At 38.4% G+C, this 17,064-nt stretch overlaps 1 protein-coding gene across 18 annotated transcripts in view; it reads right to left on the minus strand.

Moving 5' to 3' along the window:
* Positions 1–17,064, minus strand: part of LOC131687212 (protein lap4-like) — a 168,092-nt gene that overhangs the window by 76,836 nt on the left and 74,192 nt on the right. The window contains exon 1 of one of the 18 annotated variants that reach the window (XM_058971371.1): positions 5,101–5,830. The exons of the other annotated variants lie outside the window; for them this stretch is intronic. Coding sequence (XP_058827354.1) covers positions 5,101–5,404 — 304 coding nt within the window. The 5' untranslated portion in view covers positions 5,405–5,830. Of the gene's footprint in view, positions 1–5,100; positions 5,831–17,064 lie in introns of those variants that run through there. 18 annotated transcript variants of the gene reach the window in all.

Below are 17,064 nucleotides of genomic sequence, written 5' to 3' on the forward strand. Positions count from 1 at the left end.
TTCATCAAGGGGCTGATAAAAAACGGGTCTTTACTGTACCACAATGCAATGAAATGCCGTCCTTTTTTCGTAGTTCGTAGCTCAAACTAAACTACTAGTACGGAGCTGAATAAACTAAATAAAGCAACCATTCAACGAAAGTGACCGTATCCTAATAATTGTCTCATCCGGAATGCATATGCAATTTCCCCCTTGATTATTCAGTTCAAGATTTGCGTCTAAATGCGTGAAATTTATAATCACAGACATACCTTTACTTCATTTACGTTATTTTACAACCAAAGTAAATAAGGAAAATGACCTCTGCTAGTAGCACAGAAGGACGCAAACTAAATGAATTGCAATCCACTAGCCTAACACAGCCTACTAATATTTTCTTCTCGATCTGGCAGCGATGCCAGATTTACAGACATGTCTGTATTTTACAGACTTTTGATGTCTCCTACGGATGTAGCCAGAGATCTACAGACTTTTAAAAGGGTAATAGTGTTTAGTAAAATTGCACTAGAATAACTGTTTTCGAATACGAGTGATTCTTTTACAATAGAATTCTACTTTCAATCTATTTTTAAAGTAAAATTTTAGTGTAACTAGGATTTACACAACCATCTACAGACTTTTACAGACATTTTAGTTATTCTTCTACAGACATTTAAAAAAACATGTGGCATCGCTGCTCGGTAGGTACAGTCCTTTGAGGAGATGCTCCGTTCGTTTTAAACAGCTCAATGCGAATGGCGATAGAAACAAATTTATATTTAAAATGTGTCATCATTTTAGTGTTCGGTTGATGCCCCATATTGACGGCTCTGACCGAGATGAGCTGGAAAATTTCATTTTTACCGAGACGATTTCGAACGAATGGTCAAAAAAAAGTTTTTTGTTATGGCCTTTCATAAACTACGTAACGTAACGCAGACATTGTTTCGAACCGCTTCCTTAGGTTGTGGTACTGGTAGTACCGAAAAATGCGGGTATACCAACCTATTTTTGGTACCGCAATACCGGTACTAAAAAAAGTTAAGTACCGCTATTTTCGGTACTACATATACAATTTGATGAAGAATGTATCTAACTTTCCAATATAGTCACCCTTTTTCAAACTATATGTTCGAAAATAACAAAAATGGTCTCATTTTATTTTCTTTTAATATTTACAACTAGCATAATGGTAGAAAATCCCGTATTCATCTCATTATTCGGGATGTCGGATTATTTCGATAATAATTCAGCTTAGTTTTAGGTGTCGCTTAAATAGATAAGTATATCTTTGCTTCGTTCCTAAGAAGTATCGGAACTAAGAATGTACAATACTCGTCGAAAAGTCGAGTACTCTAACCAATGTGTTTAAATGGGTGGGATGCATAGAGGTGCTAAAATAAGGTGCATTATTCTCTGTGTGCCGACATAATTAGTTGTGGCGTAAGCCACGTCACGTATTTGTGTTATTGTAAATCATTATCAATAAAAGAACGAACACTCACTTAGTACTACACCATTTTGGACTTGGTATGCGCATGAATCGCTTCGAATTGCACGTATTTTGCTGGCGAGAGGAACAGGCAAAAACTCTCATTTGAATATTTACATACTTATTTTTATATAAAAATGCATCTCAATAACATTTTTTTATTATAGAGGTTAGGGTCATTTGCCGCTTTTCGACGTAAACATTGAAAATCTGTGACACACACAGATTAATGTGTGTACCTGGCATCCCTGGTGGGGAACATTCATATGGAAAAGAAAAACTGGCCGCATCGAGTCAACACAATTTTTTTTGGTTTCATTTAACGTGCATTCGAGATGTGGAACTTTTGCTGAAGATGAATAAGAAGCTCAAGCTTTCGTAATTCGCTTTTAGACAGTTCGACCATGGCAGGAATTCAGTGCTGATAACGTTCAACAAATTGACTCCGATAAAAAGATTAATTTTGCATAACAACTTGAAACAAATCGTTGTCTGTGACAACGCTAAAATCAAGATGCGTATGCACACGGAGGATGGGAAAATTGAGACTCGGCAACATGATTTGGCATCATTTACTTGTCAAGTAGCTATTAAGGAAAACGTCTGGTGTAAAGGCTCAAACCAAAAGTATTTTCCTTCTAATTTCAAGGAGCGGCAACAATGGACCTCTTGTGCAATGTTATGTTTTATTTATACATTCAGCATGCACTTTTTTCAGTTACAGAGTCACACATACGAGCGTTCCAAGAGTGTACGTTCAACCATGTCCACGTCGAGGAGCGCCACGGCGGACATGATAACTCTTAATAAAATTGTCTGAAACAGGAAATTTAATAAGATTTTTAAAATTTAGACTTGTAGATCTCGAGGAACAAAAATAGCATCATAAAAACCGAAAAATCTCCTTATTTTAAAGTAAAATTCGCTCACTTTTCTTTTATTATTTTATTCAGTTTTTCGTGGTTTATTCACTGGCTACACATATTATGCATTCTCATAAAAAAATCAGATCGATCTGTTGAATAGTTTTTGATTTATCGTGTCCGCCAATTCGAGAAATTGCGATTCTAGAGAACGATCGATCTGTGGATGTGACCAGAGCTGCCATTTATACAGATTTTTAATCGCAGATACACACCTGATAGAATACAGATTTAATACAGATTTTCAATACACGATACAGATTTATATAGGTTTTTCGAAAATTTGATTGACAACGTTATTGGTGGACCCTTTCGGCAGTAGTTTTTATTAAGAGCAGCCATTTCTTCAACAATTTATTGTCATATTATGAATCATAACACTTTTTATATTTAAAAAAATAAAAAACTCCTGAGCCGGATAATGTACAGATTGTTACAAAGTAGGGGAAAGAGGGTAACAGTGGAACTATGAAAACAATGCGTTTTCATAGTTCCACTGTTACCCTCTTTCCCCTACTCATTTTAAACCCCTCTTCAATGTATGAATTTATTGTAGACAATACTTAAAACTTTGAAATTCGCATTAATTTTCAAATTTTTTTTCTTCAAACAATACAGACAAATACAGATTTTTTCATAACGAGGATATAGATTTTCATCAAAATCATCTGGCAGCTCTGGATGTGACAACAAATACACGCGAGGAACACATGGCTGTTTCAAACAAAAATATATCAATAGACGAAACGCGCTTAATCGTATTCAGAGTTGGCAGCACCCTCTCAGATTTTAACGAAACTTTCTGTACATGAAAACTTTATCACAATAAGCCACTTTGCATACTTTGTTGTTCCAAAACTGATTTAGACTGACTTTATACCATTTTTTTCGAATGGCTCTAGTCTAAAAATGACAAATCCTACAAACAAATATTGTAGGAGTGATTCTCACAAAATTAGTCAAACGTTTAAAAAAAATTGGAAAAAAATGATTCATTAACTCCTACACTGAAAAAATCGATGTTAAGCTTGAGCTTGTGCGACCACCCCTGGCTGCTACTCCGTTATCGATCTGGACTAGCTGTAGTTGAACAGAGACTCCTGGTAATCTTAGTGTTTATTGATTAAAACCGGCGCCGGCCAGGCCCGAACGTAGATCGCGGAAGGAAAGGGAAGGAATGTTAGTCCGATACTTGCTTTTGCTAGAGGCCGTATATACTACTGCGCACTCCACAAGTATCACAGGAGGAGGATATTTTTGTTAGTAAGAGTGTAGAAGTTGGATCTACTTCTTCTTTACCGACGCCAGAGAGGTGACTTCACTATCTGGACTAGATATTGATCCACCGAACTCATAGACCGAGGACCAACGGCTTCACTTCCCTTCCGAAAGAAGACGTGACCACAGATTTTTTCACCTCAGAAAAATCTCAACGACCTGGGCTGGAATTGAACCTAGGCAAATTGGAATGAGTGGCGGTCACGCTTACCACTCAAAAAATGAATAAAAAATCAATGTCAAAAATGTTAAAAAAAACCCCAGAACATCTTTAATTTGGATGAAATTTGGTTCCAAGATAGGTAATTATGTTCCCTACCTACCGTCAAAAATTCAAGTTGGGAATTTTCAAGGAAAAGTTATTTAAAAAAAAAACTTTTCCTTGTGTAAACAGATTTTTTTCAGTGTATTTTTATCGAAAACTAAACCAATGAAAGTCATAAACATCTCGAAATAAAATTTCCCAACTGCTAGTTATACAGAAAAGAAAGATCCCAAAGATGCAGTATGCGAAGAAATAAATGTCAACTAAATGCCCATTAATACACGGTTTGCTTGAACTTGCTTTTGGAGCTAGCTTCTGGACACTTATTAAATGATTAAGATACGTGGTTGGATGATCGTAACGATTAACATTTTGTACTCATTTCAAATATTGTTTACAGAAAACAGAAATCACCAGGCTGTCTCGAAAAAAGGGTAGTAAACAAATTGAAGCTCCAGATGAGCTACAACTAAAAAACTATCGATATGGATTCGCGACGATAATATGAAATAATTTTGAGCGGCCTAAAACAAGCATTAACTGTACTAATTGAAGGAAGGACATTGTTATTATTCCCACTGAAAGCTAAAATGAATTCACAAAAAAGCGACTAGAATGAACCAAGCCAAAGACCTCCAAACCCAACCAGAAACAGAGAATTTAAAATGTGACAACGCGAACCCAATCCGAAATCTTTCGAGTTTGGGTAGGACCCGGGCTTCAGGTTCATGCGGTGAGCATCAAAACGTATACAAAATATAAGAAAGGTAAAACCCCTCTTTTCTGGTACGTGAGACCTGACTTTCGTCCAATTTTGCACTTCATTACGGCAGCATGCTATTGCAACCAGTTTAGCTTCGATGCGACGAGAAACTTTATCTAATCAGGTGGTATTGCAATTTCATGCTACGAGTTTCCCTAGCATCACTCTCCTTCTCTCGCTCTCGGCTCCTGCTCTAGTACCTTCAATAACCACGAAACATTTTTTTTTCTTATCAAACTCACTTGACTCACCCAAAACATGACTCCCCTAGCGCAACACTTTACACAAAGTGTGAATCAACTTCTTCGAAATCAAATTTGTGTGGTAATTCAATAAACGAACAACAACCGAGATCGCATACGAATCAATTCCCCTTCCCCTTCAATTCCACCATTCTTACCCCTGTACTGCTTTTCACCCCGTCCGCCAGCCGCACTCTGCACATTGGTTATTATCCGTATCCGACGCTTGTCATCTTTGGGTTTCTTCCTGCTCTTGGAGCCACCGACGCCACCGTTCGTCAGAATACTGTTCAAACTCGAAGAATTGGTCGACATCACCGACGGTGTGGGTGAACGCAAATTTCTTCCCAGTGAGTGGGTGGACATTTTACGATTACCAGAATCACCACCGGCCGCCGCTGCCGTCGGTCCCCGCCGTTTTCGACGGTTTTCATCGTTCACTTTAAACTTTACGGAGAACATTGCACGGCTGTCGTCGGATTACTGCCGCCGTGTACTATCTTCAGGTCAATTGTCACTCGCTTTTGGTACAGTCTGATTGAGCACAACAAAAGGTGAAATATGATTATAAAATTGACACGAGAAAACTTTCCGAACGGCTTCGGTGTTTCTGCGGCTAGAACTGGTTCCTGCTGCCGAGCGAGTTTGTGCGGAAATGCGGTTCACCGCACTAGACCGCAGTGTCGTTGCAACGCCCTGAATCAACACAGGAGACAGTGGGCTGGGATGATCTGCTTTATTGAACTTTCCTCAGGCAAGGAAAAGATTTTTTAATAGGCGTAATTGAAGACGTTCAAATATTGATTGTTTGATATAATCTCGATTCTAAAGCACTTACTACAATAAATAAGTTAAGAATAGATCAAATTCAACATAATTTCCTGCCCACTGCCTTAGTCATCGCGAGCAGTAGATTCCAGACTGTTGGCGCAACAAACGTAGACCACACTGTTTGCATTCCACACAAAAGCTACTGACTGTACAGTGCACTGCTGGGTCGCACGTCATCGACAATAATCCATGTTGTCAGCAAATAGAAGAGCGTTGCTCGTAAAAGAAAAACAGAACTGCTACCGCAAATTGGAATTTAAATTTATCACAAGACCATTCCCCCCGTCGAAATGATCCAGCACATAAAACGACCGTCTAGCCACTTGACACTTTCGGATGCTTTCGACTCTAGCACAGAACTGAGCAACGATCCACGACGACGACCACGATGAGGGACATTGAAAATAAAAAGGGCAACCCACTTTACCCGCGATCGTGTCCCGAATCGCGCGCGCACTTGTTCAGCCCTCTCGCGGTTCTGATAAATGATAACACCTAACGATAACGGCGCGAAGCATCGCGGCGATAACAAATACTTTTGCACCGCGACCGAACGAAACCAGAAAACAATTTCCACTCTTAGGTACGGTAGGTAGTATCCCAGATAAGCGCAAGCGAATAACATGTAGATAATACGGTGTATGCCAACAGAAGGAACCCGACTGAAGTACACGTATGAGTATACATATCTTTTCCAAATGACACCGTGGCCGCCCTGTCTCAAGTTTCTACTGACCTCTGCTGCTTCATTGAACAAGAATGGTGGCGGCTGCTTACGGACGGATGAACGGACCTGACAGCGTGTAGTCATCCTCTCGCAGTAACCCGGAGACAACAACCCGAGTGTGTTCGTTGCCATCGCCATTAATTCACACGCCGTTATCAAAAACCCTTGCCGCCACCGGTTTGCCTTCTGGCCCGGCCCGGTCCGGTCCGGTCCGGGTCTCGTGGTCATATTTTCGATGTGCGACATACAACCACCCTATATTTCCCAGCACACCACACACGGCAGAATGGTGGTATGTCAGTCACGTATTGACTGCTTCGCTGAATACATTAGCAGTGAGTGTTGTTGTGCACTTGTCTATCTTCGAGTGGAGAGTGCGGGGTGAAGTGGTACATAGCCTCACCGAAAATTTAAACTAGTAAAAATTATTAGCATTTTTGGATTATTTCAGAAAATCCTATAGAGGGATTCCATCAAACTTTGCAGTTGTGTTCGGTTTATGATTCTCCAGGATTTTCTCTGCCAATTGCAATATTTTGATACAAGAACAATTTTTCAAAAGGGCGTAGGAATTTCTAGGCGCATTGATTTGAATTTTTTTATTTGATTGCTGTATTTTTTTCAGCAAAACTCTCTGAGAACGAGTTGCAGAGAATGAATATTTCTGTACGAAAAAAATTAACACTGAACAAAATGTTGTCATTTTTCACAAAAACGAAAATATATAAAGACGCTTTTTCAGTGGATTTGGAGTGTTAAGAAACTGTCAATAAAAAAGATTTCTTAACAACAACTTTTGACATATTTTTATAGTTATTGTTATTTATCAGTGTGCAATCGGGCTGTCTCAACAACCTATTTCTGCAACCTATGTGCATTAACTGTACACCTACCGTCTCTCCGTTGCACTTGACAGTTTATGCAGTGCTTTATGGTCACACCTACGACCGCGCACCCTGCTTCCCATGAGCGTTTTGGCGGCTCATAGAGTATCCTTCCATGTTGCTCAGGCATACATACGGGCTTACATTCATACATACATACAAACTATTTGGCGAAAGTTTAGAGCGTGTAACGTCGTGTCATCTAGTCTGTCATCCTATGGAAAATCATCCTACCATCGCCTTGGGGTCAACGTCATATTGGCAAATTTCGTATTGAATCCGCTTCTGTCTCTTCCTAATCTCCTTTTTGTCTCCTAGGCCCGAAGCAGATCAATCGACTAGTAATTGAAACGGTAAACATACTAGCAGTACAAGTCCTTACTCGCGAATACTTTTCCTACAATTGTGCTGTTTCTTCTCTATCTTATAACATAACTCGATTATCCCTGTTCTAGTCAATATACATATTCATTACCTTATGGACCAGGCAAACCCTTAATTTTTCTATTATTATTATCCTGAGTAGCTATACCAGTAAAGGTATTTTAGGATTTCGCAAAAAGAATCTCTGCCAATAGAGGTGTAAGAAATATGTATCCACTATTCCCCATAAAGTTTGCTCGAACCGAATGTTCGCCTGGTTCGACTCGAATAGACCACACCGACCCGAAAGGGTTGCTTATCATTTCTGAGTGCTTGGTCAAGTTTAATAATCATTAGAACAAGTCTTGAATAATTAACTATCTCTTAGGCGCCAGTCCTGCACTCCTTTCTTGCACTAGCCTCATACTCACGATCAAAAAGAGTCGACAACTAGTAGGATCCACATGTCCCCCACCCAAGCGAATTAATCAACTTGCAAGTAGAAGCACTTATCTACCAACCAGCCAAGAAGACTACCGAATCAATGAGAATGGACCATGCCAGTCGAAGGCCACAGGCCCAGCGCCATCTCGTACAGTGTCATTGTCATTTCTCAGCCCACCTCCTGGCAGACGTACATCCGCCCATCTAGACTCTGTCAAGATGAGAACCTACAAAGCCTAACTGTTCGTATGTGCTAGTCCGTATAGATTTTGGTTTGCTGAAACGAAACAAGAAAAACAAAATAATTGTAATTCAGTTACAATAAATAAGTAAACGATTTCTCATCTGTTGTTTGTTTCCTTGTTCGTAGTCCTCCTTTCTGTTCCTGATCTGTTTGGGCCACTGGCTTTCTGTTTCCTTGGCCGTCACGCTCGAGCCACACATATTGTAGCAAGAGAAACAAATGAAAAGACAACAACAAAAAATTAAAATAAATGGACGTATGTTATCTGTGCCTAAATTGCTTCTCAGTTTTGCACGACCCAGGGGGAACTTGGCCTTGATCCCAATGCTCTGTCGCAGATGTTACGTGATATTTTTTATGGAATATTCTTTGTTTGGGGCCATTCATAAACAATGTTGTTCGTTTTTTTATCCCTGATCCGCTAAATCCGCTACGTCTAAAATTCATTTTTAGTTTTTATCTCGTTACGTGACGCTCTTCCCCTATTGTTAATATCCGATATCATTTATGAATGATCTCCTGGTGATATATTTAGAGCAGACAATCCAATGAAAAATAGAATTGACAGGATTTTATTGCGCTCTTGGCGCCTTGTGTCACATCTTCATGTTTGTTATACATACTAAGAATACCAAAGCATGTGATGTGATGACCGGAAGATTAGAGAAGCAACTCCTCCCCTTCCCCCCAAAAACTTTTGACATATTTTTATAGTTCATAATGTTTGCAGTCAAACATGCAATTTTCTTTTTGAATATTCTGAAATGTAGTAGCTCTCGTATAAAGTTTAAACATCAGACCCTACGGTTGAATAATATGTTGATTGTTTTCGAATAGCTTTCAAACGGTTTACAATATCGCCTTGTTGTGAAAAGGAAAATTACAGGAAAATTTATTGACCTTTTGAAAAGCCTTTTGTCGTTGATGGAGAAACGCAAATAACTTATAAAAAGGTCGCAAAAAATTAAACAATTGTGTTGGTAAAACAAAATTTAAAATATCTCGAGAATTACTACATTCCAGAAAATTTTTGTTATGAGCATTTTGATTTAAAATGGCGTTTAGAATCTTTTCAAAAAGAAAATCGTATTTTTGACTGCAAATAGTATGAATTATAAAAATATGTCAAAAGTTGTTACTAGGAAAACTTTTTTATGATGCAAATACACTGAAAAAGTTTCTTTTACGTCATTAAAACGATAAACATTGAATTTTGTACATTTTATGATGGGGTAACGTGAAAAGCAGTCTTCCCCTGAACATCGACAAGTTTGCACCCGTGTACAAAATTTCGTGCACGCGTTCAACCTCAAACATGCTTTGCCTTTGTGTACAGGTTTGCATCGGAACACCGAACCCAAGCGAACGATGTGCAAACTTAGGTTTAAACACCGTGTACGTACACCGTGTGCGTACACAAGAAAGGCAAGCACAAAACAGAATGAGTCAACGCTAGTGATAATGAGTGAGAGAAAGAGAAAGCTAGTGTCAAGATCCTGTGTGTACGAACACCACGTACGTACATGGGGTTCGGATGTGCAGACGAACACGTGCACGTGTTTTGGTACGCATTACCCGAGCAAACGAAAAGCCCATAATACACCCATGCTCATGGGGTTTGACATGGGTGTTTGAAATGGGTTCAACCCATGAAAACACCATCACCATGGTCCGGTAGATCCCATATAAAATACTATATGTTGGTGTATTTATGGGTTATTGAGAACATTTTATAGTGTCTTGATGATTGTGAATTTTGGCACGGATCATGTCTAACGTCTTTTCAAGGGGCTATGTGGTATTTGAGCCCATGAGAATTTGCTCGGGTAGCGCGTTCGAGTTTGTACACGAAATGTGGGTATACGATGAGCACAGAACTAGAGTGAACATGGTGTTCGATGTTCATTTGGGAAGACTGGTGAAAGGCTTTTAAAAAGGACACAATCAGTCGAATTAACTGTTTTTGTTGGAACAAACTACCGAATATCTCGAAAACTATCGCATTTTGGAAGATTTTGTTAAATGCATTTTGCTTTAAAGTAATACTTAGCATTATATTCTGTAATAAAATTACAGTTTTGTATGCCAATTAGTAGGGGAACCCGGGGCTATTAAGACGGTGGGGGTAATTCGGACCCCCTCGATTTCTCAGAAAAGAGCAAGACTTTCTGACTATTATACATATTCGTGGAACCGCTATTCTGAAACATTAATTTTGAGAGCTGAAGTTGATTCTTTGTTCTTTGTAGATAGGAGATACAACGTTTTTCGTTGGTTTGGCGTCCTCAAAACAAAAATCATTATAATGGAACAATCGTGATTAAAAAAAACAAATGAAAGTGAAAAAATAAAAGGTAAGTGTTTTGGAAAGCTTGAGGCTTCTATTTTATGGAATGATTTTTGTTTGGATGAAAACAGAGATATTTTCGAGACCCACGCCACTTTTGTGCGATATGAGCCAACGGGGTTATTCAGACCCCCTATTCCATCAACCACCGTTCAGCGGCTTGCGGCTGCACACACCATTGCACACGCCACTGCAAAGAAAATATATGGGCCGCCAATCGACAGCTGTGGCATACCAGATAAGGTTTTGTAAAGCAATTTTTTTTTGCTTCTTGAGGAGTGTCTCTTGTAACTAATTCATAGGTAAACATAATTCCATTGTAAACAAATTAAATAAAAATGACGGTCTGAATTGCCCCGTAGAGAGGTCCGAATTATCCCTACATTGTAAAAGGATGGAAAACGTAGAGGTTTGCAAATCGACGCCTTGCGCTGCCATTGAGTGGTGCAAATAAACTTTTTATAGCACCAAAATGTAGCTGAGGTTTCAAACTAACAATTAGGACTTTTGACCGGTAACTTTTTTCACATCTATCCACCTAAAGGAGTGATTTGCTTAAGTAGGTCCGAATAGCCCCGGGTTCCCCTATCGAATTTTATAACATGTATGAAGTTATTGTTAGAAAAACTTTTTTACTGATAAGTTCTCCATCATACAATCACATTCGAAAAATAGAAAAAATCGAATTTCTTGCAATATAAATTTTTAACACAATTTTTTTTGAAAAATGACATTTTTTTTCAGTGTTTACTTTTTTCGTGCAGAAATGTTCATTCCCTGTAACTCATTCTCAAAAAGTTTTGCTGTATAATCAAACGATTTTTTTTTTGAAATTATGGCACAAAGTAGAAATGTCTACACCCTTTTGAAAAATTGCTCTTGTATCAAAATATGGCAACTGTCAGAGCAAATCATGGAGATTCATAAACCGAACACAACTTCAAAATTTCGTTCGAATCGACGATGGTCATATTTTGTGGTCGGCCGGTTTCTCATGGAATGCCTCAGCAGCGCAACACTTACTCGATAAATTAATCGAAATTATAACTGCTCTAATCCCAACATTTCCATAATTTACATAAAGGGCCAACCTGATTTTGCAATGATCAATAAGGCCAATCTGGCCGTAAAATTAGATTTATCTTATTTCCTCTAACGTTCGGTGTAACATCAGACCTGAAAATCATTTGTTTGTGTGAGGTGTCCAAGTAGAAATTCTATGCGCAATCAAATGAAATCAAATATATCATTTTTTTTAATAAAATTATAATAAATTTGACTAAAACTTCTTTTCATATTTTTTCTATTTTTATTAACGACTAAGAGTGAGTCAATTTTTCTTTTTAATGTTGTAGCGACATTTTATTAGCAAGGGACTGGAAGGTGTGTAGTATTTTTCATTATTAAGAGCCATAGTACTCAAGGAGGAGCAAGGAGTTAAGTTCAGAAAAGCGTGGAATAGGTTCATATGAGCAAGCCTAGAGTTTCCCTTAGATTTAACCCTCTGTCTTCTACCGCAGGAGCCAGAATGCGTCTGCGACATGTCCGGACAAGCGAAAAGTGACTTATGCTTTCTGAATCGACTTCTTTTGATATTTCCTCAACGCTTACGTTTGACAATTAGACCCTTTTGAAATGTTTGGCTAGATATGTATTCTTGCCATGAATGAAAAAGCGTATTCCGACCCAAAGCCGCGGTTGTTGATTACAAACGTCCGGATCATCGTGAAAGAATATTTTCTGAAGGTGAAGAAGCAAACCAATGGAAGCTGCCTATATTCAGAATCATCACCTGCGCAAATCAGTACTGGTATTATTCAACACCACTGCAGAACAAGAAAAATGGATATAATTCGGGAATTGAAGAGATGAATTGAAATCTTGTAAAATGGGATTTATAATACATAGAAGACCCGTTTTGATCAGCCCGTTGGCGAATTTTAAGCTTATAAAACAGGAACATTGATAAAATCGGGACATATACTTTTCTGTCTTTTTGATAAACCGAAGCTCTTAAAATATTCCTCTTTGCCTCGTAACCCAATCTTATTATTTATTTTAAGTTATCCTTAAGGGGGTCTGACAGTGCAAAATATAAAAAAAATATTTCTATTTTTGCATATTTCGGAACTCAAAGACAAGAAATATATGCCCAGGAAAAGATTTACTCGAATTCAACTTCGTCTGCTAGAGCCCACCAAACTACCAACTATCAATTTTCATACGAAGCTGATAAAATCGGGGGTAGATAAAATCGCGTGCTGATAAAATCGGGTCTCCACTGTACTAGTAGTTTTACAACGAGATAGCGGCTGTTAAACATTTTCCTGGGGGTGGTTGTTTTGGAAAGGGTCCGGAAATCTATCTCCTGTAACTTTTTACCTCGAGCTTAAAATCAAAGTTCCAAAGTAGTCACGCACGTAGGTTTTAGTAAAAAACGATAAAAATGTCATAAAAATTGACACAAAATTATGTAATTAACAAATTAATCAAGAAAAAAATAAGATTCCATGTACATTGTTGGAGAAATCTACTTTGAATAAACTGAAAATTTCAAAACGATTTAAAATACAAGAAACTAAATCTAAACAAACCACGCTATATACCCATGAAGGGTAGATTTCTACGTGCAAGTACTGTAGTCAGTCTGCACTCTATGGAAAACCTTGTGCAGAACAAGTTTGAGATGAATACATCACAACCGATTATCTGAGCCACAAACGGTTACCATATTCGTGCTACCTATTCAGGCCATAATAACCACTGTAAAGCAGCATCCAGCACACCAAAATCAACAACCAGCATCTTCGGCAAGACAGTTAAATGCAAGATGCAGTAGGCGAGCAGACAAATGTTTTTCCGCCGCGAAAAAAGCTCGAAAAAGACAGAGAAATAAATAATAGCGGATCGACGGGCAACAGCGGAACAGCATGACAATAAAATATGATGATCAAATTAACAATAGGCTATAAGGCTATATCGTGCACGCGTCCAAGATGATACGTGTGCTAGTTTGCGTGACAAGGCTTCCAAAAGTTCATACAAGGCGGTGAGCGTAGTTTAGTTGGTAAATCGATCGCCTTGTACGCAGCGCACCTGGGTTCGAGTCCCGACCCCGCAAATGGCGTTGGAAATTTTTCATAAGAGATTTTTCTAACCCGAGGACGCGAATGACCTTAAGGTTAAAACCAATCGAAATAAAAAAAAAAGTTCATGCAATCATCCATTGATGGTGCTGGTTGTGATTTTGTACTAAGAGCAACGGATGTTACTTCGCTAGATGTGCTGGTTGTTAATATCGAGACACTAGGCGCAGGAATTGGTTGGCTGATACAATAGGATGGGACAAAAATTAGATTCCAGCTCCGAGCAACTTTTTAGGTACCATTTGGGTACTAGAACAACTGTACAAATTCTTAGCTCGATCGGTGAAACTATATTTTTGCGCCCACTGTTTAAAGATTACTTGGGATTTTGCATGGGAAAATTAACTTTTACAAAATAATTCCTCCAGGAGTCGCCCATTACTTCATAAAAATAAATCGTTACGTGGCTTTTATAGGAAATTTAACAAAGTTTCGAAGACCACGAAATGATCTAACGCTTGAGAAAAAAGTTATTAAGCAAAAACCGATTGATGCTCAGACGATTGATAAAATATTCATTTTTTCTAGCACCACTGCTGTTGGTTGTCCAATTATACGCAATTTTGTTTTAATCCTCTCTTAATATGTCTAAATCGTTTATCTATACTATTTGGCCACTTCGCAAGTTTTCGAGGGATAAATTGAGGCTTCTTTTGTACATAATAAGAGAATGTTACAAATTTTGTATATAATTAGACCGTCAGAAGCAGTGATGCTATAAAAAGTGAAATTTTCATCAATTTTCAGAGCATCAATCGGGTTTTGCTTAATAACTTTTTCCACAAGTATCAGATCGTTTTGCAGTCTTCTACACTTTATTTTCTTGACAAATTTCCTATAAAAATCAAACATCTATTTATTTTTAGGAGGTAACGGGCGACTCTTGGAAGAATTAATTTGCAAAAGACAATTTCCCCATACGAAATCCCATGTGAACTTTAAACAGTGGGCACGAAAATATAATTTCACCGATCGAGCTAAAAATTTGCAGAGTTGTTCTGGGAGCTAAATAGGACCCATGAAGTTACTCGAAGCCAGATTCTTTTTTCATATAACCGTGTCCCACTCTAATGATCATGTCGCAAAATATTATATTTTGTTATAAAATTTATTTAACATATTTTCCATTGATTTAGTGACGTTTAGTCGCCTATGAAATTCTTCCTATAGTTTTTTAACAGCATTTTCGAAACTATTAGAATCAAATTTCCATTTTGTTTAAATAATATTTTTGCGAGTAATTTTCTCAAGTAAATATTATTATTCATCGTTCGTAGTAGTGTCAGGTATAAAACGTTTACATATGGATAACTTTTCGGAATTTAATGCATAAACTCATATGAGATTTGTGCTGCTCATTTTGCCCCATGCCGTAGAGCTATTTTCGCAGATTTTTTTTTGTGGAAACTACAAAGTTTTGTTAAGGTGAAGCGATGCCAAAATCACAACAAGCCTTTTTCCCAGCATTACTTTTTCCAGACAGTATCAATTCATCGAAAAATAATTCTCAGAAATCACAAAAACAAATTTAAAGGATGAACCTTAAAAGAAGAGCTCATGTTTAAAAGAAGGAAAAATATATACATTGTCTTAACTTATGAGTGGAGCTACCATGTTTGACAAAGTCGTTTGGCATATAAAATTATACAGAAGTTGGCTATTTGCCGTAACGGTCGTGTGGCATAATGGCCATTTGACACAAAGTATACCAATACTTGTTCCAATTTCAACAGTATTTAATGTTGTATGTTTAAGTAAACCGATAAATAGGGCGGATCGTTAAAATTCAAAAAAGTTACCCATGTTCTCAAAAGGAAATATATTCTAAAAATCCACAATCCGTTCGATGTTAACCGTTATGTGTCCAACTAAAAAACACCTTAAACCGACATGGTACCCGTGTTCCCGCAACCCGAAAACTATGGCATAGTTATGAACATTTCAGTTTTGCGGGTACATTTGATGGCCGGTTCTAGAGATCCCTCAATCCAATTCCAGTGGGTGACGAAGCATATGGAAACTTCACTTCCGGATCCAGTAAATTGGACCAAAAAGTTTGCAGACTACTGCTGCCTAACGGTTGGTCGAACATCATCAACATTCTGACCGATTCCTGTGATTCAGAAATCAAATTCGGCGGACTAAGAAAATGGGTGATTGATTGTGTCATGTAGTACAAAGTAAAATTTGCAGGCGATCTGTTGAGCTCCTCAAAGCTAATGTGGATATTTTGTGACCAGATGACCTTCAGATAAGATGATATTGCTCATAACGGGTGTTCAATAAAAAATGAGAATGATTTCAATACTTTTCTGTAATTAAAGTAAAGAGCGTAATTTTTTTTTCTCTACAAGAGAATTGCTCTCTGGACTCCCTAGAAATGGGTGGCATGTTTCTTTTTGCTCGGGTGCTGCCAGTTCAATCGAAGATGGCGTCGAAACAGCAAGCACTCCGCGAGCATATGGTACGGTTTTACGAAACGCATGGTCATCGTAGGAAAAAGTTTGCGGTCGATCACTTTCCATACGAAAACGTGCCCGTGAGTACAGTTTACCGGACCCTGGCATCACTGAGCGTGAAGCGAAAGGCCGGTAGCGGCCGTCCGGCGAATCTTGGGGACTCAAACCTAAGCACATTCAGTGGATCTACACAACAATTGTTAAACAAACCAATCAAAATTACACCATCTTCAGTGGATGGTTTTGATGGCGATGACTGGTGCGTTCTCGACAACGCCTACTGCTGCTCTAGAGGCACTCTTAAACATAAAACTACACATATGTGAGCTTGAACTTGTGCGACCACCCCTGGCTGCTACTCCGCTATCGATCGGGACTAGCTGAAGTTGCACAGGGAATCAGTAGATAATCATGCTTGGGATTAGCGAAACATCTTTCAATGTGCAGCTCCTGGTAATCCTAAAGTGTTTCTGATCAATACCGGCGCCGGCCAGGCCCGAACGTAGATCGCGGAAGGAAAGGGAAGGAATGGTTAGTCCGATACTTGCTTTTGCTAGAGGCCGTATATACTACTGCGCACTCCACAAGGATCACGGAAGGAGGCTATTTTTGTTAGTAGAGTATAGAAGTTGGATATACTTCTTCTTTACCGACGCCAGAGAGGTGATTTCACTACC

This window comes from Topomyia yanbarensis, chromosome 1 (genome assembly GCF_030247195.1).
Source record: "Topomyia yanbarensis strain Yona2022 chromosome 1, ASM3024719v1, whole genome shotgun sequence".
Classification (NCBI taxonomy): Eukaryota; Metazoa; Arthropoda; class Insecta; order Diptera; family Culicidae; genus Topomyia; species Topomyia yanbarensis.